Below are 18,288 nucleotides of genomic sequence, written 5' to 3' on the forward strand. Positions count from 1 at the left end.
TGCCCTGACCGTCCCAGTTGGAAAGACAGAAGTACCACACAGACTCTGTGAACACATTTTGAGATGGGCACATGACTCCCACGAAGCCGGACACCCATGATGTCCAAGGATACCCTAGCCTAGGTGGATTCCTGCCCCACATGTGCACAACAGAAGCCACCCATGGGTCAGTGCTGGGGATTGCTCCTACTTTTGCCTATTCCCAAAGAACCATGGTCTCACCTGTTTAGTCGACTTTCCAAAGTCCCATAGTAACACCATCATCTGGGTTGTAATAGACAAGTTTTCTAAAATGGCTGCCCAGCCCTTCTTCTGCACCTGAGTTGGCATGTCTATTCTTCCATCACATATTTCATTTACATGAACTCCCGCAGCACATAACCTTGGATAGAGGTCCCCAGTTCGTCGCTCATTACTGGCGCTCCCCTTGCAAGAAATTCAAAGTTATCTTGGATCTAACCATGGCGCACCATCCACAAGCCAACAGCCAAGCCGAGCACATGAACTGCTCACTCAAAACATTTCTACAGCTTACTCCTATGACCAACAAGACAACTGGTCCCAGTTACTCCCGTGGACTGAGTTTTCCCATAACTTGCATGTCAGCTCCTCCACAAGAGCCTCTCTTTTCTCTGTCGTCTAAGGGAGGCAGCCTTGACCACCTCTTCTGATACCTCTAGCTGTTCCATCTTCTGCAGCTCAGAATACGGCTTAGGTCCTACATGCATTGTGGATCCACACCAATGAAAGACTCAAAGAGGCAGCTGTCCACGCCAAGAAGTGTTACATGTGCCGCCGCGGCGCAGCCCTCTCACCTTTCTATACAGACTCCAGCCTCTGGCTCCGCCACAGTTCCCAGCAACTTAGCTCAAGATGCCATTGCTTGTCAGGCCTCTCCGCATGGCCCACTGAGAGGCGCCACTACCCGCGCCGCGCTGCGCCCCTCCCTAGGCGCGTGCACATGCTTCACTGATCCTTTTGAAGGGCCCGCAGCAGGAACCTGGCTGTGGCCCCGGATGATGACATCAAACTCTTCAGTGTATTTAAGCTCAGGCCTCGCTCCATAGCATTGCCTTTGCAACAGGGCTCCTCGCTACTCGAGTACTCGTTGCTGATAGAGAATTGTCTCTATACCTTGTTTCTGACCCTCATTGTTCCCGGTTCCTGTTCTCGTTTTTGTCCTGGCTATTTTTTGGCTTGACTGCACGGATATCGACTTTGCTTTGCCTGACCATGCTTTTGCCTATCTCCAGACCACCTGACCACCTGACCACGCTTTTGCCTATCTCCAGACCCAGACCTCCGCTACGCCTGACTACACTACTGCCTATCTCCAGACCTAGACCTCTGCTACGCCTGACTACGCTATTGCTATCTCCAGACCCAGTCCTCCGCTATGCCGACTACGCTACTGCCTATCTCCAGACCCAGATCATTGCTTTGATTGACTCTCGCTATCGACTTCTCCGTATTCTAATCTCAACATTGCTTGCCACGACCTCTGCTTGCCGCCGGCCCTGATCCTAACCTGTCATTGATGCCTCTCCTAGCCTACTCCCTGGACGTGGCTATTTAGGCTCCGGCCTACCTTTGCTCGATTGCCCTCAGCCAACCTCAGTTCCATTGGCATCCAAGTTCCAGTACTGTACCCAGTCCAGAGTAGGACTATGCCACCTATCATCTGCTGTCTCTGGGCTGAGCCACCCACTCTTGCTAACCAACCTCGAGGCCCACCTAAGTCCTGCCGGCCATGGCACCCAAAGGCTCAACCCGTGGGGAACAAGGTCTGGTATAGGTGAAGCTCCAGCGGCCTCTGCTTATCAGCCCACTCCACCTGCCAACGGTGGGGACTCATAGGTCCCTGCCTACGGGTTGCGTCAACCCCATCTCGGCCCAAGGGTCCACCTCCAACGCAACAAGAAGTCCATGGATAGTCACTGCAAACCTGCTCCTGAATACCAACCAGGCGACAGAGTGCGCTTAGCACGCGCCACATTCACCTGAAGCTTCCATCACAACGCTTTGCTCCCAGGTACATTGGGCCATTCCCTATTAGGGATGTGCATCGTTTTTCTGACGGATGAAAATATAGTACGCTATTTTCTAATCCATCAGGTATCGGGGGGTCCCAAAAGCGATAGGAAAACCCCACAAAATTTTTGTGTGCTTATCGTTTTTTTTGGGGGGCGGGGGAGGGGGCGGGAAGAAAGGGCACACCACAAAAAATATCCCAAACCCACCCTGACCCTTTAAATCTAATTATTTAGAATCCCCCCTCCTGACCCCCCCCAAAACTTTCCTAAAGTACCTGATGGTCCAGCGGTGGTCCCGGGAGCGTTTTCCTGCTCTCAGGCCATCAGCTGCCACTAATCAAAATGGCACCGATGGCCCTTTGTCCTTACCATGTGACAGGGGCTATCGGTGCCATTGGCCGGCCCCTGTCACATGGTAGGAGCAATGGATGGCCCGCGCCATATTTTAAGATGGCGCTGTCTGTCCATTGCTCCTACCATGTGACAGGGACTGGCCAATGGCACCGATAGCCCCATCACATTGTAACGGCAAAGGGCCATCGGCGCCATTTTGTTTACTGGCAGCTGACAGCCCAAGAGCGGGAGAATGCTCCCGGGACCCCCGCTGGACCACCAGGTAATTTAGGAAAGTTTTGGGGAGGTCGGGAGGGTGGGGGATTCTAAATAATTAGATTTAAAGGGTCGGGGTGGGTTGGGTTTTTTTCGGCGCACAAATGTATCCCGCGCACGTAGATTTAAAAATCCAGCCCAAAGGCTTTTCTTTCTGTGGTCAACAAGTGCAGATGTTTCCAGATGTTTCCAGGAGTGCACAACTTAGAAGAAAATAGTTCTTATTATTCATACAGAGAGTTTTGATCCTAGGGCTACCTTCTTTCTCAAATTCTCCTGTAAATGTTTGATTACATTTCAAAAGAATAAATGTGTTTTTTCTGATCCTGGGCATCTGGAAACTTTTCTTGTAGATAAAGGTGGATAGGGTCGTAGCAGCTCCCAAGTTTTGGATAATATAATATGGCAAAAATAGTGGGGTAGATTTTGAAAGGGTTACGCACATAAGATACACGCGTAATCCCCGAAAACCTACCCCTGTGCGCACTGAGCCTATTTTGCATAGGCTCAGCGGCGCGCGGAAGCCCCTGGACGTGCATATGTCCCGGGGCTTTCCAAAATAGGCGGTCCGGGGGTGGGGCCAGGGGTGGGGTGGTGGTCCGGGGGCGGTCCCGAGTGCTCCTGCACAGTGACCTGTGCCGGGGCATGGCGCACCGGCAGCTGGCCGGCGCACACAAGTTACGCTTGCCTTGGGTGTAACTCCTGAAAAAAAGATAGGAGGGGATTTAGTTAGGACTGGAGGGTGGGTTAGATAGGGGAAGGGAGGGAAAGGTGGGGGGATGGAACGGGGAAACCATTGGGGCTCCCCTTGGGCTCAGCGCGTGCAAGGTACACAAGTGTGCCGACCCAGGATTTTATATAATGCATGCGGTAGCGCGCGAATGTTATAAAATCGGGTGTACATTTGTGCACGCCGGGTAGTGCGCACAAATGTACCCCACGCATGTAACATTTAAAATCTGCCCCAGTATGTATCACCTAAGTTCATTATTTTGATATTTTCCTGAATGTTTTTATTAATTGAGCTTCCTATAATGTGGACTGAATTGTTGATATTACATTTGTTTTTTTTTCTTTATCTTATGGATGTAAGATTGCCTTATGCTGTATTGCAATGTAATTCACAATATTCTTTTTTTCTTATTTCATTGGACAAATGTGTTAAGAAATTAATAAAATATAAATTAAAAAAAAAGAAACCACAACAAGGCAGACTATATGCAGTGCAAAAATGGAAAAACAAATACCATTCCTCAAAATAATAAAATCAAGGAATATAAAACATCAATAACAATAGTAAAAACAGACTGATAAATATTTCAAAACAGCATATAGCTAGAATAACAGTCAATAATTTAAACCTCATACAAAAATTATAAAATATTTCACAAACATCAATAAAATATTTCAAATTAGCAAACACATCAAATAGCACCCAATAATTAAAAGTAAAATATATTTTTTAAACCCCTTTCCTTACCTGGGAACTTTTGATTTACAGTCATTTTGAGTTGCTGTCGATTAGTGCAGGTGGACAGGGAAGGCAAATCTTTCTCCTCTCTCATACACATACACACAAACATATTCATTCTCTTTCTCTCACATATACACACATACAGATGCTCTCACACCTGCTGTTTCATATACACATACACACAGTGATGCTCTAACATATACTGTTTCACACACACACACACACACACACATAGATGCTGCTCACATACATTGATATTCTCACACATACTCTATTACAGCAGTTCTCAACCTGTGTGTTGCCAAGAACACGCTGGTGTGTTGCCACACTTCCAGGTCCCCCCGCTGACCCAGCTGCTCCCCCTACCCAAGCAAAATAGGTCCTCTGCCCAGGCTTAATGCTGACAGCCCGGACGGAATGCAGCAGAACAGCTAGAGTCAGTGGCACCGGTATGCTCTCTTCTTCCCCCCCCCCCCCCCCCGCCCCGGGGCCCAGAAAAGGAAATGGTGAGCAGTGGGTGCGTATGCGGGAACTAGAGACCATGCTAGTGCAGGCAGCATCGGCCTGAAGAAAAGGAGAGGCGCAGCCTGAAAAATGAGGAGCGCAGGTCGGTGTAAGATGAGGAACAATGTCAACCCTCATGGCCGATGGGACTCCTTTCTCTGCGAGGGCTGAAAATAAAGGAGGTTGCTGCTGCTGCTGCCACTAGTTCGGGGGGGAGGGGGAGAGTGAACGAGCAAACATGTGTATTTGACATCCTGTGTGTGTGTGAGATAGCATGTATGTGAAAGAGAGTATATATGTGATTGACAGCCTGTGTGTGAGAGATAGCATGAATGTAATGTTGTGACTGAGAACCTGTATGTGTAAGTTTGTGATTGAAACCTGTTTGTGTGAAAAAGTATATGTGTGTGATTGAGATCCTTTGTGTGTGAGAGAGATCATGTGTATGTATGATTAAGAGTCTGTGTGTATGAGTAAGAGAGAGAGCACATGTGTGTCTGTGTGTGATTGAGAGCTGGTTTAGGTGAGGGAGCATGCGAGTATGTGATTGAGAGCATGTGTGTAAATGAGAGAAAGAGAGAGCATATTTATTTGTAAGCATGTGAATGAGAGTCTGTGTGTGAGAGAAAAAGACAGCATGTATGTGTATGATTGAAAGCCTGTGAAAAGCGTGAAAAGATAGACAGCATGTGTGTAAATGTGTAATTAAGAGCCTATATAAGTGAGAGAGAAAAAGCATGTGTATATGTGACCGATTGAGAGCCAGTGAGAGAGAGAGAGAGGAGAAAGTTCCAAGCAAACCACCCCTCCTCCTGCTAATTCAAAGCAATCTCAGGGCACCTGGATATCATACGTTACCAGGTAAGCAGAGCAAAACATTTTTTGTATCCTTATTATTTTTCATTACTGGGTTTTGTGTCTGCTATTTTGAAATATTTTATTGGTATCTAGAAGTTTTTTATATGAGTTTTTATTATTGGATATTCCACTCATCAGCTGTTTTGAAATAATCTGTTCTTTTTGTTAGTATGGTTTTGCTGCTATTAATTTTATATTTTTTGATTTGTTTTATAAGGACTGGTGATGTTTCTTTTTTTCCTTTATTACACTGCATACAGAGACTCTGGCTTGTTGCGGTTTCCAATTCACTTTTTGTCTGCATGCTTCTAGTTATGCGTTTTGGTCTCTTTATTCTTTGTTAGGTGAGGGTCAGCACATTGATTCAGGTGAAGTTTTCTGCTGACATGTAGTTTGTGTAGGGCTCTATGGCAGCCTGACTTGGTCCGTTTTCCTAATAGGAGATGTATTGGTGTCTTAAGGCCTGGTGTAATATTTTCAGTGTTGCCTTTTCTTAGGTAAGGTGGATACTGTTTAAGTGCTGGAAATTGGTACTGTTTTGGTGTGGGCTGTTTACCATTTATGCAATTTCTGTTCAGACAGAATATGTATCTTTTATTCTTAACAATAAAAATAATACTGGACCTTTATTTTTTATTTCTGCCTTGAATTGTAATTAGCAGTGTGTCACACATGTGAGCGTGGTCTGTCAGGTATGTCACGATGGGAAAAAAGTTGAGAACTACTGCTCTATTACACTCACATAAGATGCTTAGCCTCACACACACATTTTCACACTCATGCACACAGATACTTTCACACACGCTCTCTCACACATATACACACAAATGCTCACATGCTGTCCCACACACAGATAATTTCACGTGGTTTCACACACACACGCATGCTCTCACATGCTCTATACACACATACCTAGATGCTTTCATATGTTCTCACAACATTCAGTTGCTTTCACATATGCTCTTTCACATATTCATGCACTTGTACATGCTTTTTCCCCATACACACATGCTCTCTCACCCACACATACTCTCTTTCATACACATGCACATGCTTTCTCTCACATTCACCAATCCACATACTTTCTCTCACACACACACACACACACACACACTGTCCCTCAACCTCACTCATACTGTCTTTCCCTTTAGGCAGAATGAGCTCAGCAGTTAGCCAGCGGCCTAATTTTCTTCTGCTGCAAGCAGCTGCTGGGCATCTTCCCTACTTTGGCCGCTGGCAGATTAGGATCCACCGATGGCCACCTGGACCTCCTTTCTTCTCCTGCCACCAACGGGTTGGACTGTCGGTGGACTGCTTGTCCTTCTTCCTTTTTCAACTGCCAGTGGGATAGGCTCTACTGGTGGCCTCCTGGGTCGTCTTCCTTTTTCAGCCACCAGCAGCCTGCTAGGCCTTCTTCCTTCTGCCTCCAATGGACTGCAAGGTTCCTCTTCTGACTCACAGGGGGGTGGGAATCCCATTGAGCATGTAACTTTCTCTGTGTATGGCGTAATGTGAGGCAGCTGTTGGAGGAGAATTTTGGGATCAGTTTTTGCTGCCTGAGGTTGCTGCCTCACCCTGCCTGATCATAGAACCACCCCTGACTCTTGTACATGCTTAGAAAATCCTGCTAATTTGTCCTGCTGTCTACAGAAAACACCTGTTACAGGTAAGCAATTTGCTATATCAAATAACAAAATACAATCAGAAATCCATAAATATCTCTCTTAAAACATATAACAATAAATCCAAAATAAATTTCACTGCTGATTCAATCAATTAACCGAGAATACAGGCGTTAGTTAATAACTAAGGGATCATTTATTATGCTGTGATATTTTTCTGCAGAGGGGAAAAATACCACAGGAGTTTCACCCAGAGCAGCCATCTTCTTAAAGAGCCACACCAGCCTGAAATAATCCCCCTCCAAATAAGTAAATCTTCCTCTGTGGATCTTGAGATACCCCTGTCATCCCCCACTGCCTCTAGAGTTGGTCTAAAAGTTAAAAAAAAGTTTAAAAAATAGAATTCAGAGTCATGTGGTGATGCCCCGCTTCCCTACCCAAACCCCATCCTTTTCCAAAAACATCAAATCTCTGGATCTAACCCCCTAAGAATCCAGCCAGCCACCCTCCCCCATCTTTGACTCCCCCCCCCCCCCCCACCTATCCTATACTGGTAGTACCCCTTTCCTTGGCTATACTAGTAGTCCAGTGGGTTCCTGATAATCTACTGGGCTCAGAGCACTCCTTAGGCCCCGGGCAGACCACCACCATTTTACAAAGTGGTGCTGCCAGGCCTTTGCCCCTGTCGGGTAAGCCATGTTATTTTATTTACATAAAATTAGGTATTTATGAGCTGCTTTGCATGCATTTCCAAAGTGTATGCTTGCAAAGCAAACATGCATTTTTTTCAGGAATAATATTACACAATATAGAAAATATCACACGATATTGCCTTGCTTAGTATTTATTGCACAGACAACTATAAAATTGAATATAATAAAATCAGAATCCCACTTTACCTTTAACGCAGTTTATAACAATCTTATTGTGCTATACATTAATCATTGTTCTGTTTATTTACTCTACAGATCGCATTGAAACTTCCTAAAGCAAATACTGAGGAGAGAATCAGGTATTATTTATCATGGGAACCTGGAGAATGTGATGATTCAGAAACCCTTATATTCCCCCAAAGCATGACACTGCAATGCTGCATGGAAACAAAAAGTATGACATGAGCATGCATGGATTAAGTGTCACCGCTAAACAGTGTAATGTGATGAATTACGAACAGGGCATAGAGCTATTTCTAGCAATCAATTCCCTACTTATCTGAATGGATAGACTCAGACTGAGAAAAGAGTTCCTTTGACACTGTACAAATACAGCATTCCCTGTTCGTACCCGGATCAGTCCAGACAGTGGGTTGTGTCCCCCTTCCAGCAGATGGAGTCAGAGCAAAAACTGTAAGGTCGGCCCCTATTAGGTTGGAGTGCCCTCTGTGTCCCTTCAGTATCTTCTCTGACTCCAGCAGATGGCAGGTGGCACCTTCGGTTCCCCAGCATCTTTTACTAGATTTTAGAGTCTATCTTCTTACTTTTCAGTATGGATCAACTTTAAAAAAAAAAAAAAAGGTTGATTTCTTATTCTCCTCCCAATCCTCTCTAAGACTTGCAGGCAGAACTTGCTAGGGACAGTTTTCTATAGTTCCCTCCCTGTCTGTGGATTGGGGTTAAGTTTTTATGTATTTTCTATCTTTCAGCGTTTTAAAAGCTGTCACTAGGTGCATGTTGGTGGCTCCAACCTCTCCACCCCCCCCCCCCCCCCCCATAGCAGCCCGCCCCGAGACGTCGCTTCCTCGGGACCATTGAGACAGAGAGGCGCCATTCCTCTGTCTCCCTAATTACATTTCTGTGGATTACTGCTGCTGACAGCCTTCGGGAGAGTTATTTACCTCACTCTCCCATGCCGCATCCGACACGATGTGCAGCCTGCGGGGAGTCCGGGCGACTCTCCCGCGAGGGCCTCTGCGCGAGGTGCCTCCCCGGTGGGGAGGGATCCTTGAGGCTAGGAGGACGTTCGCTTTTGCTTGCTTCTGCATGCCTGCCCTCAGAGAGGTCGGCTCCGTCCCTTTCTGAAGGGGGAACGGTGGCCATCTTGAATTCGGAGCTGCCTGCTCCTACTCCTACCGATTTGATTGATGACTCCGGATCTTCATTTCCTCCACCGATTCTGACACCAGTGAGCCCTCCCGATAGTAATTTAACAGCGGGGCAGTCGAATGTCGTACCTCCTGCGGCCCCCCCCCCCCCCCCCCCCCGGTTCCATTTTCTACCGAGTTCATTTTGCTAATGCATAATGCTTACTTAGCAAGGCTCTCTCAAGATGCAGCAGCTCCCTCTCCTCCAAAAATGCCCTGGCTTCAAGGGAGTGGGGATTTGCCAGATCTCGTCCAGGTACCGGATCCTCCTGTGCTCCCAGGGTTAGAGACCACACAGTTCCCAGGAGCAGGGGTCACACAACCTCCAGGAATCCCTCTGGGACCCTCTCGAGTGTGGGTGGTCTCCCATCCGGCCAACCCAGACCCCCCCCCCTCAACATCCTGATCCAGACTTGGATGATCCGATCCCACTACTGGAAGGGGATGATCCCTGCATTTTACAACTCTTTCAGAGGGATGAATTGGATCCGCTCATTCCTCAAGTCCTCAAGGAACTAGATATTGAGGCCCCACAATAGTCTGCGGGGCCTGGTGTGACCGGGATGAAGGGGGACCCTCTCCTGGCGGGTCTTCGTCCCCCAGCGAAAACTTTTCCTTTCCATCACAGACTTTTTCAGTTGTTGTCAAGAGAGTGGGATGTTCTTGATGGGTCCCTCAGGGTCTGCAGAGCGATGGACAAACTGTACCCATTCCCTGAAGAATCTTTGGATCTCCTCAAGGCGCCCAGCATTGATGCATCGGTGTCCGCGGTCACAAAAAGGACAACTATCCCGGTCACTGGCGGCACCGCACTAAAAGACATCCAGGATCGCAAGCTTGAGATGTATTTGAAGAGAATCTTCGAAGTTTCTGCTCTGGGGGACCGAGTGGCAGTCTGCAGCTCTCTCATGCAACGAGCAGGGCTTCATTGGATGCAACAATTGCTAGGTGCTCAAGAGCTTCCCCCTGACGAAGCACGACAAGCAGACCGCCTGGAGGCAATGATTGCATACGGGGCGGATGCTCTCTATGATCTCCTCCAAGTCCTAGCTAGGTCCATGGCCTCTGCCGTCTCCGCTAGATGCCTGCTTTGGCTTCGCAATTGGTCGGCGGATTCTTCCTCCAAAGCTTGGCTGGGCTCCTTGCCTTTTAAAGGAAAATTGCTTTTTGGAGACGAGCTGGAACAACTCATCCAGTCCCTTGGAGAGAATAAGGTGCATAAGTTGCCCGAGGATCGACCTCAGAGTTCCAGGACTTTCGGCTCCATGCGTTACTGCTTCAGGGGACAGCGCCGCTTTCGTCAGTCCAGACCAGCTCCTCAGAGACCAGCCTCCTCCCGTTTGCAGTCCTGCTCCCATTCCTTTCGTGGCCACAGACAGTCCAAGGACTGTCTGTGGCCACGAAATTCTATTCTAAAGCACGGCTATGCATTAAAGCACGGCTATGCATTAGAATTTGCTCAGCGCCTAAGAGACCGATTCGTCTTCTCCCCCTGTGGTCCGGTGAAGAAGCATGACATAGTGAGGCACACGCTGGATCGGCTCCTGAGCTTGGGGGCCATCATCTCTGTGCCCTTGCCGGAGCAAGGGTCAGGCCACTACTCCATCTACTTTGTGGTTCCCAAGAAGGAGGGGGACTTCCGTCCTATCCTAGACCTCAAAATGGTCAACGGGGCCCTCAAGATCCCACACTTCTGGATGGAAACTTTACGCTCCATGATCGCGGCAGTCCACAAAGGAGAGTTTCTAGCTTCCTTAGACTTGAGGGAAGCTTATCTGCATATTCCCATTCTTCAAGCACATCAGCGCTTCCTTCGCTTCAAGATTCTGGGACAGCATTTCCAATTCCAGGCTCTGCCATTCGGGCTGGCGACAGTGCCACGGACGTTCACCAAGGTGATGGTGGTGGTAGCTGCGGCTCTCCAAAAAGAGGAGATCCTAGTTCACCCTTACCTGGACGACTGTCTCATCCGGGTGAAGTCCCGGGATCTGTGCCAACAAGCTGTCGACAGGGTGCTGCATCTCCTACGCTCCCTGGGTTGGGTCGTCAACCTCACCAAGAGCCATCTCACCCCCTCACAAACAATCGACTTCCTAGGCGCCCACTTCAACACCAGACAGGGGAAAGTCTCCCTACATCAGGATCGGGCAGACTCTCTCATTACTCAACTGCAACGCTTCATGGATCTCTCTCTACCCACAGCCTGGGACTACCTCCAAGTGCTGGGCTCCATGGCATCAATTATAGACTTAGTGTCGTGAGCTTTTGCCCATATGCGCCTGTTGCAGCAGGTGTTACTTTCTCGCTGGAAGCCTGTGTCATAGGAGTTTCAGGCTCCTCTTCCGCTTGCAGACTCGACCAGATGCAACCTGCTCTGGTGGCTCAGCCTGGATCACCTCTTGCAAGGAGTAGACATGGAGATCCCACAGTGGGTGATTGTTACCACGGACGCCAGCTTCTCCAGCTGGGGAGCGGTATGCAGGAGGCAGTCTACTCAGGGGCAATGGTTGTCCATCCAGGCAACTTGGCATATCAATCATCTGGAGACCAGGGCGGTTCGTCTGGCGCTAAAACATTTCCTCCCCTTGCTACAAGGGCGAGAGGTGCGAATTCTCTCAGACAACGTGACGACAGTGGCATACATCAACCTCCAGGGAGGCACCAGAAGTTGGCATGTCTCCCGAGAGACAGACAGACAAGTTGATGGTATGGGCGGAGTCCCATCTGTCCTGCCTGGCGGCCTCCCACATTGCGGGGGTGGACAATGTGCAAGCAGACTTCTTAAGTCGCCAGCGCTTGGATCCAGGAGAGTGGGAACTCTCCCAAGAAGCAATGCAGCTCCTGGTGCAAAGATGGGAGACCCCCCACCTGGATCTGATGGCCATACAACGGAATGCGAAAGCCCCACGCTTCTTCAGTCGCAGGAGGGAGCACAGCGCAGAGGGGGTAGATGCCCTGGTCCTTCCATGGCCACGGAACCTCCTGCTCTACGTGTTCCCACCATGGCCACTGGTGGGGAAGGTCCTCCGGAAGATAGAACTCCATCAGGGTCCAGTAATTCTGGTAGCTCCAGAATGGGCTTGAAGGCCATGGTTTGCAGATCTGATCAACATGGCAGTGGACGGTCCCCTACAGCTGGTTCATCTCCTGAACCTCCTCTGACAAGGACTGGAATTTTTCGACCGGGTAGATCGCTTCTGTCATGTGGCATGGCTTTTGAACGGCGCAGGTTGAGAAGGCGTGGGTTCCCGGACGAGGTTATTTCCACCCTCCTTCAGGCTCGTAAACCATCTACATCCATTGCATATGTTCGTGTCTGGAAAGTCTTTGAAACTTGGTGTGTCGCCATGGATGTTTTTCCCCGCCATGCTTCCATTTCCAACGTCCTCTCCTTCCTGCAGAAAGGCTTGGAGAAGGGGCTGGTCTACAATTCCCTGAAGGTCCAAGTAGCGGTCCTCAGGTCCCTTGTGTGTCATTCGAATGGAATTCATCTCTCTTCCCATCCTGATATTGTCCGGATTTTGCAAGGGGTGAAATATGTCAGGCCTCCGGTCCACTCTTTGTGTCCATCCTGGAATCTAAATTTGGTCCTCCGGGTTTTTGGTGGCCCACCATTCGAAACTCTCCTCAGCGCCACCCTCAAGGATCTCACTCTCAAGACTGTGTTCCTGGTAGCCATTTGCTCAGCTCGCTGGATCTCGGAACTGCAAGCCTTGTCTTGCAGGGAGTCCTCCCTCCGTTTTACGGATTCGGGAGTTTCCTTGCACACGGCACCAGCTTTCTTACGCAAGGAAGTTTCCGCTTTCCATCTGAATCATTCAGTAGAGCTCCCATGCTTCCCAGATGACAGTCCTCGAGAGCTCAAGCGACTTGACGTAAAAAGGGTCCTCATGCACTATTTTGAAGCGACTAATCCTTTTCGCCTAACAGACCATCTCTTTGTTCTATGGCGTGGACCCAAGAGAGGCTGCAAGGCTTCCAAAACCACCATTGCATGGTGGTTGAAGGATGCAATCTCTTCTGCCTACATAAGTTCTGGTCGTATGCCTCCAGCAGGCATCAAGGCTCATTTTCTTCGCTCCCAAGCTACCTCCTGGGCAGAGAGCCAAGAGAAAAAGATATTTATTCTTTATTTGGCTGCAGTGCCTGTGCCAGCTAGCCCTGTTTGTTTTTTAAGCAGTTTATTTAGGTGATCTGAGACGGTTTGTCTGTGCCAGGGAGAGAAGCTGCTAGCAGTGCCATTTTGTTTAATTCACCATCTGGGCTAGGCTGCAAGCAAGCACCATTTGGGTGTTGTGGGTGGGAGAGATATATTCAATTTTTAGTTAGTTTGCTATAACTTCCATTGGAAAATATATTTCATCGATTTTCCTGCTGTGCCAACAATTCCAGTTTTTTTAAACTGAATTTGTTTAATTGAACGCACTCAGTCTCTCTGTGCACCGGGCATCAGTACCAGTGGGCTGGCAGTTTAGCAGATTCAAGTTTATTATTGGGACAGTCTGTGCAGTGAAATCCCCAGTCTTCTTCTTTTGTGCTTACAAGCAAGCTCTGTGTGTGCACACCACACACATAACATTAGTGCATAGCAAGGCAGTGTGACAGTGCGCACTGGGTAGCTTAGCAGACTCAAGTTTATTATTGGGAAAGTCTGTGCAGTGAAATCCCCAGTCTGCTTCTTTTGTAGTTACAAGCAAGCTGTATGTGTGCACACCACACACATTACATTAGTGCATAGCAAGACACTGTGACAATGGGCAGCCAGTAGGCACTAGGCAGTGTCATTAAATCCATAATGTCAGGGAAAGCTAGATATGGTCGAGTGATTAGGAATGGCAGAGGAGGCACTTCAAAAGGCACTAGAGCCAGTCCCCCATTAAAGTTAAAAAGGGACCTGTTGCAATCTAAAATCTTTGGAGGGGCAGGCAGTTCCATCCGGAAAAAAACTAAATCTAAACATGATGCATCGCCACCACCTGTTTTTGACCCTGTAGTTTTGGAGGTGAGGGAAGGGAAGGCTGAGTCATGCCAGACAAAATGTCGACACCCAAAAGCAGCAGTGGGACAGAAGTCTCGACTAAGCATTGACAATGTAGCGCAGGCACTGTTTGCGTCTGATTCAGATGAACAATCATCTTGTGTGGGATTCTCACCAGAAACGGAAGAAGTAATAGCTGATGAAGTTTTAGGAGAATCAGTTAGTCCTGTCTTAGCCTCCACTTCAGTGCAGCAGGGGAGAGATGAAACTGATGAGGAAGAGCAGTCAGCGTAGGCACAGAGGGTGGCTGAGGCCCCTGGCATCACTTCTCAGGGTGCACCCACGACTTCAGCTCCAGTGTCAGCATCCATCCCCAAGGCTATAGAGAAGGGAGGATCACGAAAGACATCTGCGATCTGGAGCCACTTTAAAGTGACGGAGGACCTGCGTTTTGCTCGGTATAATTACTTTGGCAGGGCTATTAGCATAGGCAAGCAAATGGGACTTCTATCTAATTTTGGCATGACGCATCATATGAAGAGGCAACACCCAACAAGAGTACTGCCATCTAGGGATGGTGGCAGTACCAGTCAGGGGACCCCTTCCAAGCAGCATAAAGTGGTTGAAAAGCAGTAGAGTCAGCCCACACCCTAATCCCCTTCTAGCAGTCAGATGGCAGGCCAGCAACCCCCTGACATGTGGCAGAAGTGACAACCCACCATGGAGGAAATGATGTGGAGTGTGGTAACGCTATCCCGGGGTAGGAGGCAGGCAGTCTCAAAAGTTGTAACCAGGAGCATTGGGGAAATGATTGCCCTTGATGACCAGCCCTTGCAGTTAGTGGAGAATGTGGATTTCAAGCATTTTCTGAAGGTCGTAGTTCCAAATTACAAAGTCCCCTCCAGAACCACATTTAGCAGAAATATCCTCCCCAGCCTGTACAAGCAGTGCCGCAGTTGCATCCAAGCGCTGCTAGCTAAGGCAGAGGGGGGTGTACATTTCACCTGCGATATCTGGACCGCCATGAATGCTGCACACTCTTACCTCTCCCTGACAGCACACTGGTGGGACCTGGCTGAGGCAGGGGCAGGCAGCAGCTCTATTACTGAACAAGTAACAGGGTGGAGGTGGGCTTTACTACACACCCACCTGATGGACCAGGCCCATACCGAAGCCAATATTCTAACATGCATCAGCCCGATGCTGGAGGCCTGGCAACTACACCAGTGAGACAGGAATCCTCATGCAGGGTTCTTTGTCACAGACAATGGTACAAACATTGGGACCCTTACTTTTCAATATATTTATAAATGATCTGGAAAGAAATACGACGAGTGAGGTAATCAAATTTGCAGATGACACAAAATTTTTCAGAGTAGTTAAATCACAAGCAGATTGTAATAAATTGCAGGAAGACCTTGTGAGGCTGGAAAATTGGGCATCCAAATGGCAGATGAAATTTAATGTGGATAAGTGCAAGGTGATGCATATAGGGAAAAATAACCCATGCTATAATTACACAATGTTGGGTTCCATATTAGGTGCTACAACCCAAGAAAGAGATCTAGGTGTCATAGTGGATAACACATTGAAATCGTCGGTACAGTGTGCTGCGGCAGTCAAAAAAGCAAACAGAATGTTGGGAATTGTTAGAAAGGGAATGGTGAATAAAACGGAAAATGTCATAATGCCTCTGTATCGCTCCATGGTGAGACCGCACCTTGAATACTGTGTACAATTCTGGTCGCCGCATCTCAAAAAAGATATAATTGCGATGGAGAAGGTACAGAGAAGGGCTACCAAAATGATAAGGGGAATGGAACAACTCCCCTATGAGGAAAGACTAAAGAGGTTAGGACTTTTCAGCTTGGAGAAGAGACGACTGAGGGGGGATATGATAGAGGTGTTTAAAATCATGAGAGGTCTAGAACGGGTAGATGTGAATCGGTTATTTACTCTTTTAGATAGTAGAAAGACTAGGGGGCACTCCATGAAGTTAGCATGGGGCACATTTAAAACTAATTGGAGAAAGTTCTTTTTTACTCAACGCACAATTAAACTCTGGAATTTGTTGCCAGAGGATGTGTTAGTGCAGTTAGTATAGCTGTGTTTAAAAAAGGATTGGATAAGTTCTTGGAGGAGAAGTCCATTACCTGCTATTAAGTTCACTTAGGGGCGGATTTTCATACTCCGCGAATAGGCCTACGTTTGTTTGCGCTCCAGGCGCAAACAAAAGTACGCTGGATTTTAGTAGATACGCGCGGAGCCGCGCATATCTGCTAAAAACCTGGATCGGCGCGCGCAAGGCTATCGATTTTGTATAGCCGGCGCGCGCCGAGCCGCGCAGCCTACCCCCATTTCCTCCAAGGCCGCTCCGAAATCTGAGCGGCCTCGGAGGGAACTTCCTTTTGCCCTCCCTTCACCTTCCCCTCCCTTCCCCTACCTAACCCACCCACCCGGCCCTGTCTAAGCCCCCCCTTTACCTTTGTTGGGGGATTTACGCCTCCCTCCGGGAGGCGTAAATCCCCGCACGTCAGCGGGCCTCCTGTGCGCCGAGCCGCGACCTGGGGGCGGGTACGGAGGGCGCGGCCATGCCCCCGGACCGCCCCGGGCCGTAGCCACGCCCCCGTACCTGCCACCAAAACGCTGCCGACACGCCCCCGAAACGCCGCGACGACTGGGCCCGCCCCCCGACACGCCCCCGACACGCCCCCCCTCGGAGAACCCCGGGACTTACGCGAGTCCCGGGGCTCTGCGCGCGCCAGTAGGCCTATGTAAAATAGGCTTACCGGCGCGCAGGGCCCTGCTCGCCTAAATCCGCCCGGTTTTGGGCGGATTTAGGCGAGCAGGGCTCTGAAAATCCGCCCCTTAGAGAATAGCCACTGCCATTAGCAATGTTTACATGGAATAGACTTGGTTTTTGGGTACTTGCCAGGTTCTTGTGGCCTGGATTGTCCACTGTAGGAAACAGGATGCTGGGCTTGATGGACCCTTGGTCTGACCCAGTATGGTGTTTTCTTATGTTCTTATGTTCTAAACATAGTTAAGGCAATAAACGTCAGGCACTTTAAGAACATTTGATGTTTTGCACACACTCTGCACCTGGTAGTGAAGTCAGCTCTGGGGTTGGATTCCAAGAGAATGAATACCTGCATAGGTTAATACAGAAGTGCCGGAACATAGCCGCGCACTTCCACAGAAGTGTGAAGGCGGGGCAGGTTCTCTGACAAAAGCAGACTGATTTGGAGATGCCTCACAAGCGTCTCATTCAAGACATTGCCACCTGGTGAAATCCCACCTTTATGATGCTCGAGAGGTTAGTGGAGCTGAAGACACCCCTTCATGAACTTTCTGGGACAATGGACAGGTGTGCAGAATCCCCTAGGGCATCATGATTGGTTAGTCATGAGTCAGCAGCTAAAAATCCTGCAACCCTTCAAGGATGTCACGGAGGAGCTAAGTTCCAGAAGTGCCACCTTGGCTGACATCATCCCTATAGTTCATCTCCTGGATGAACATTTGGAGGCCTTTAAACAGGAAGAGGGAATGACACTTGAGGTGCTGCATTGTCTGGATATTTTGCAGCAGCAGGTGGAAGAGAGATTAAGGCCTTTAACAGAACAGAACACATACATGCTCGCCACAGTCTGTGAACCCGTGTGAAAGGGAAACTCGCCCTACAGTATGATTGCCTCTTATTGGTGAAGGACCTGCTGTTATTAAAAGTCTGTGAACAGGAGCACCATACACAGAGACAGATTAGGCGTGAAGCAGAGGTGGAAACAGTGGGCACTTCAGAGAGTTGTGGTAGCCCAAGCTGGAGCAGCATTCTGTCAGTGACAGCTAGTACCTCCTCCTCCTCCACTTCAGAACGCCAAAGGCATGTTGCCCATAAAGATTCATCTGTTGTGCTACGGGCTAGAGAGAAAGCAGCTGACATCAGTCTACCCAAGCAAAGGACACACCAGCACAGCTGTCAGTGACACGGTATCTCTCAGAGCCGACAGAGAACATGCAGACAGATCCGCTGGCATATTGGGCACACAAGTCCACTGTTTGGCCACACCTAGCCAAAGTGGCTCAGCGATATCTGTCATGTCCACCAACCAGTGTGCCCAGTGAACATATAT

At 48.7% G+C, this 18,288-nt stretch overlaps 1 protein-coding gene across 3 annotated transcripts in view; it reads left to right on the forward strand.

Moving 5' to 3' along the window:
• The window catches only part of FTCD (formimidoyltransferase cyclodeaminase), a 296,425-nt gene that overhangs the window by 136,101 nt on the left and 142,036 nt on the right, over positions 1-18,288 (forward strand). For all 3 annotated transcript variants that reach the window (XM_029606737.1, XM_029606736.1, XM_029606738.1), the window contains one exon: positions 8,069-8,112. In XM_029606737.1, the coding sequence (XP_029462597.1) occupies positions 8,069-8,112 (44 nt within the window). The remainder of the gene's footprint in view (positions 1-8,068; positions 8,113-18,288) is intronic.

Source organism: Rhinatrema bivittatum, chromosome 6 (genome assembly GCF_901001135.1).
Source record: "Rhinatrema bivittatum chromosome 6, aRhiBiv1.1, whole genome shotgun sequence".
Classification (NCBI taxonomy): Eukaryota; Metazoa; Chordata; class Amphibia; order Gymnophiona; family Rhinatrematidae; genus Rhinatrema; species Rhinatrema bivittatum.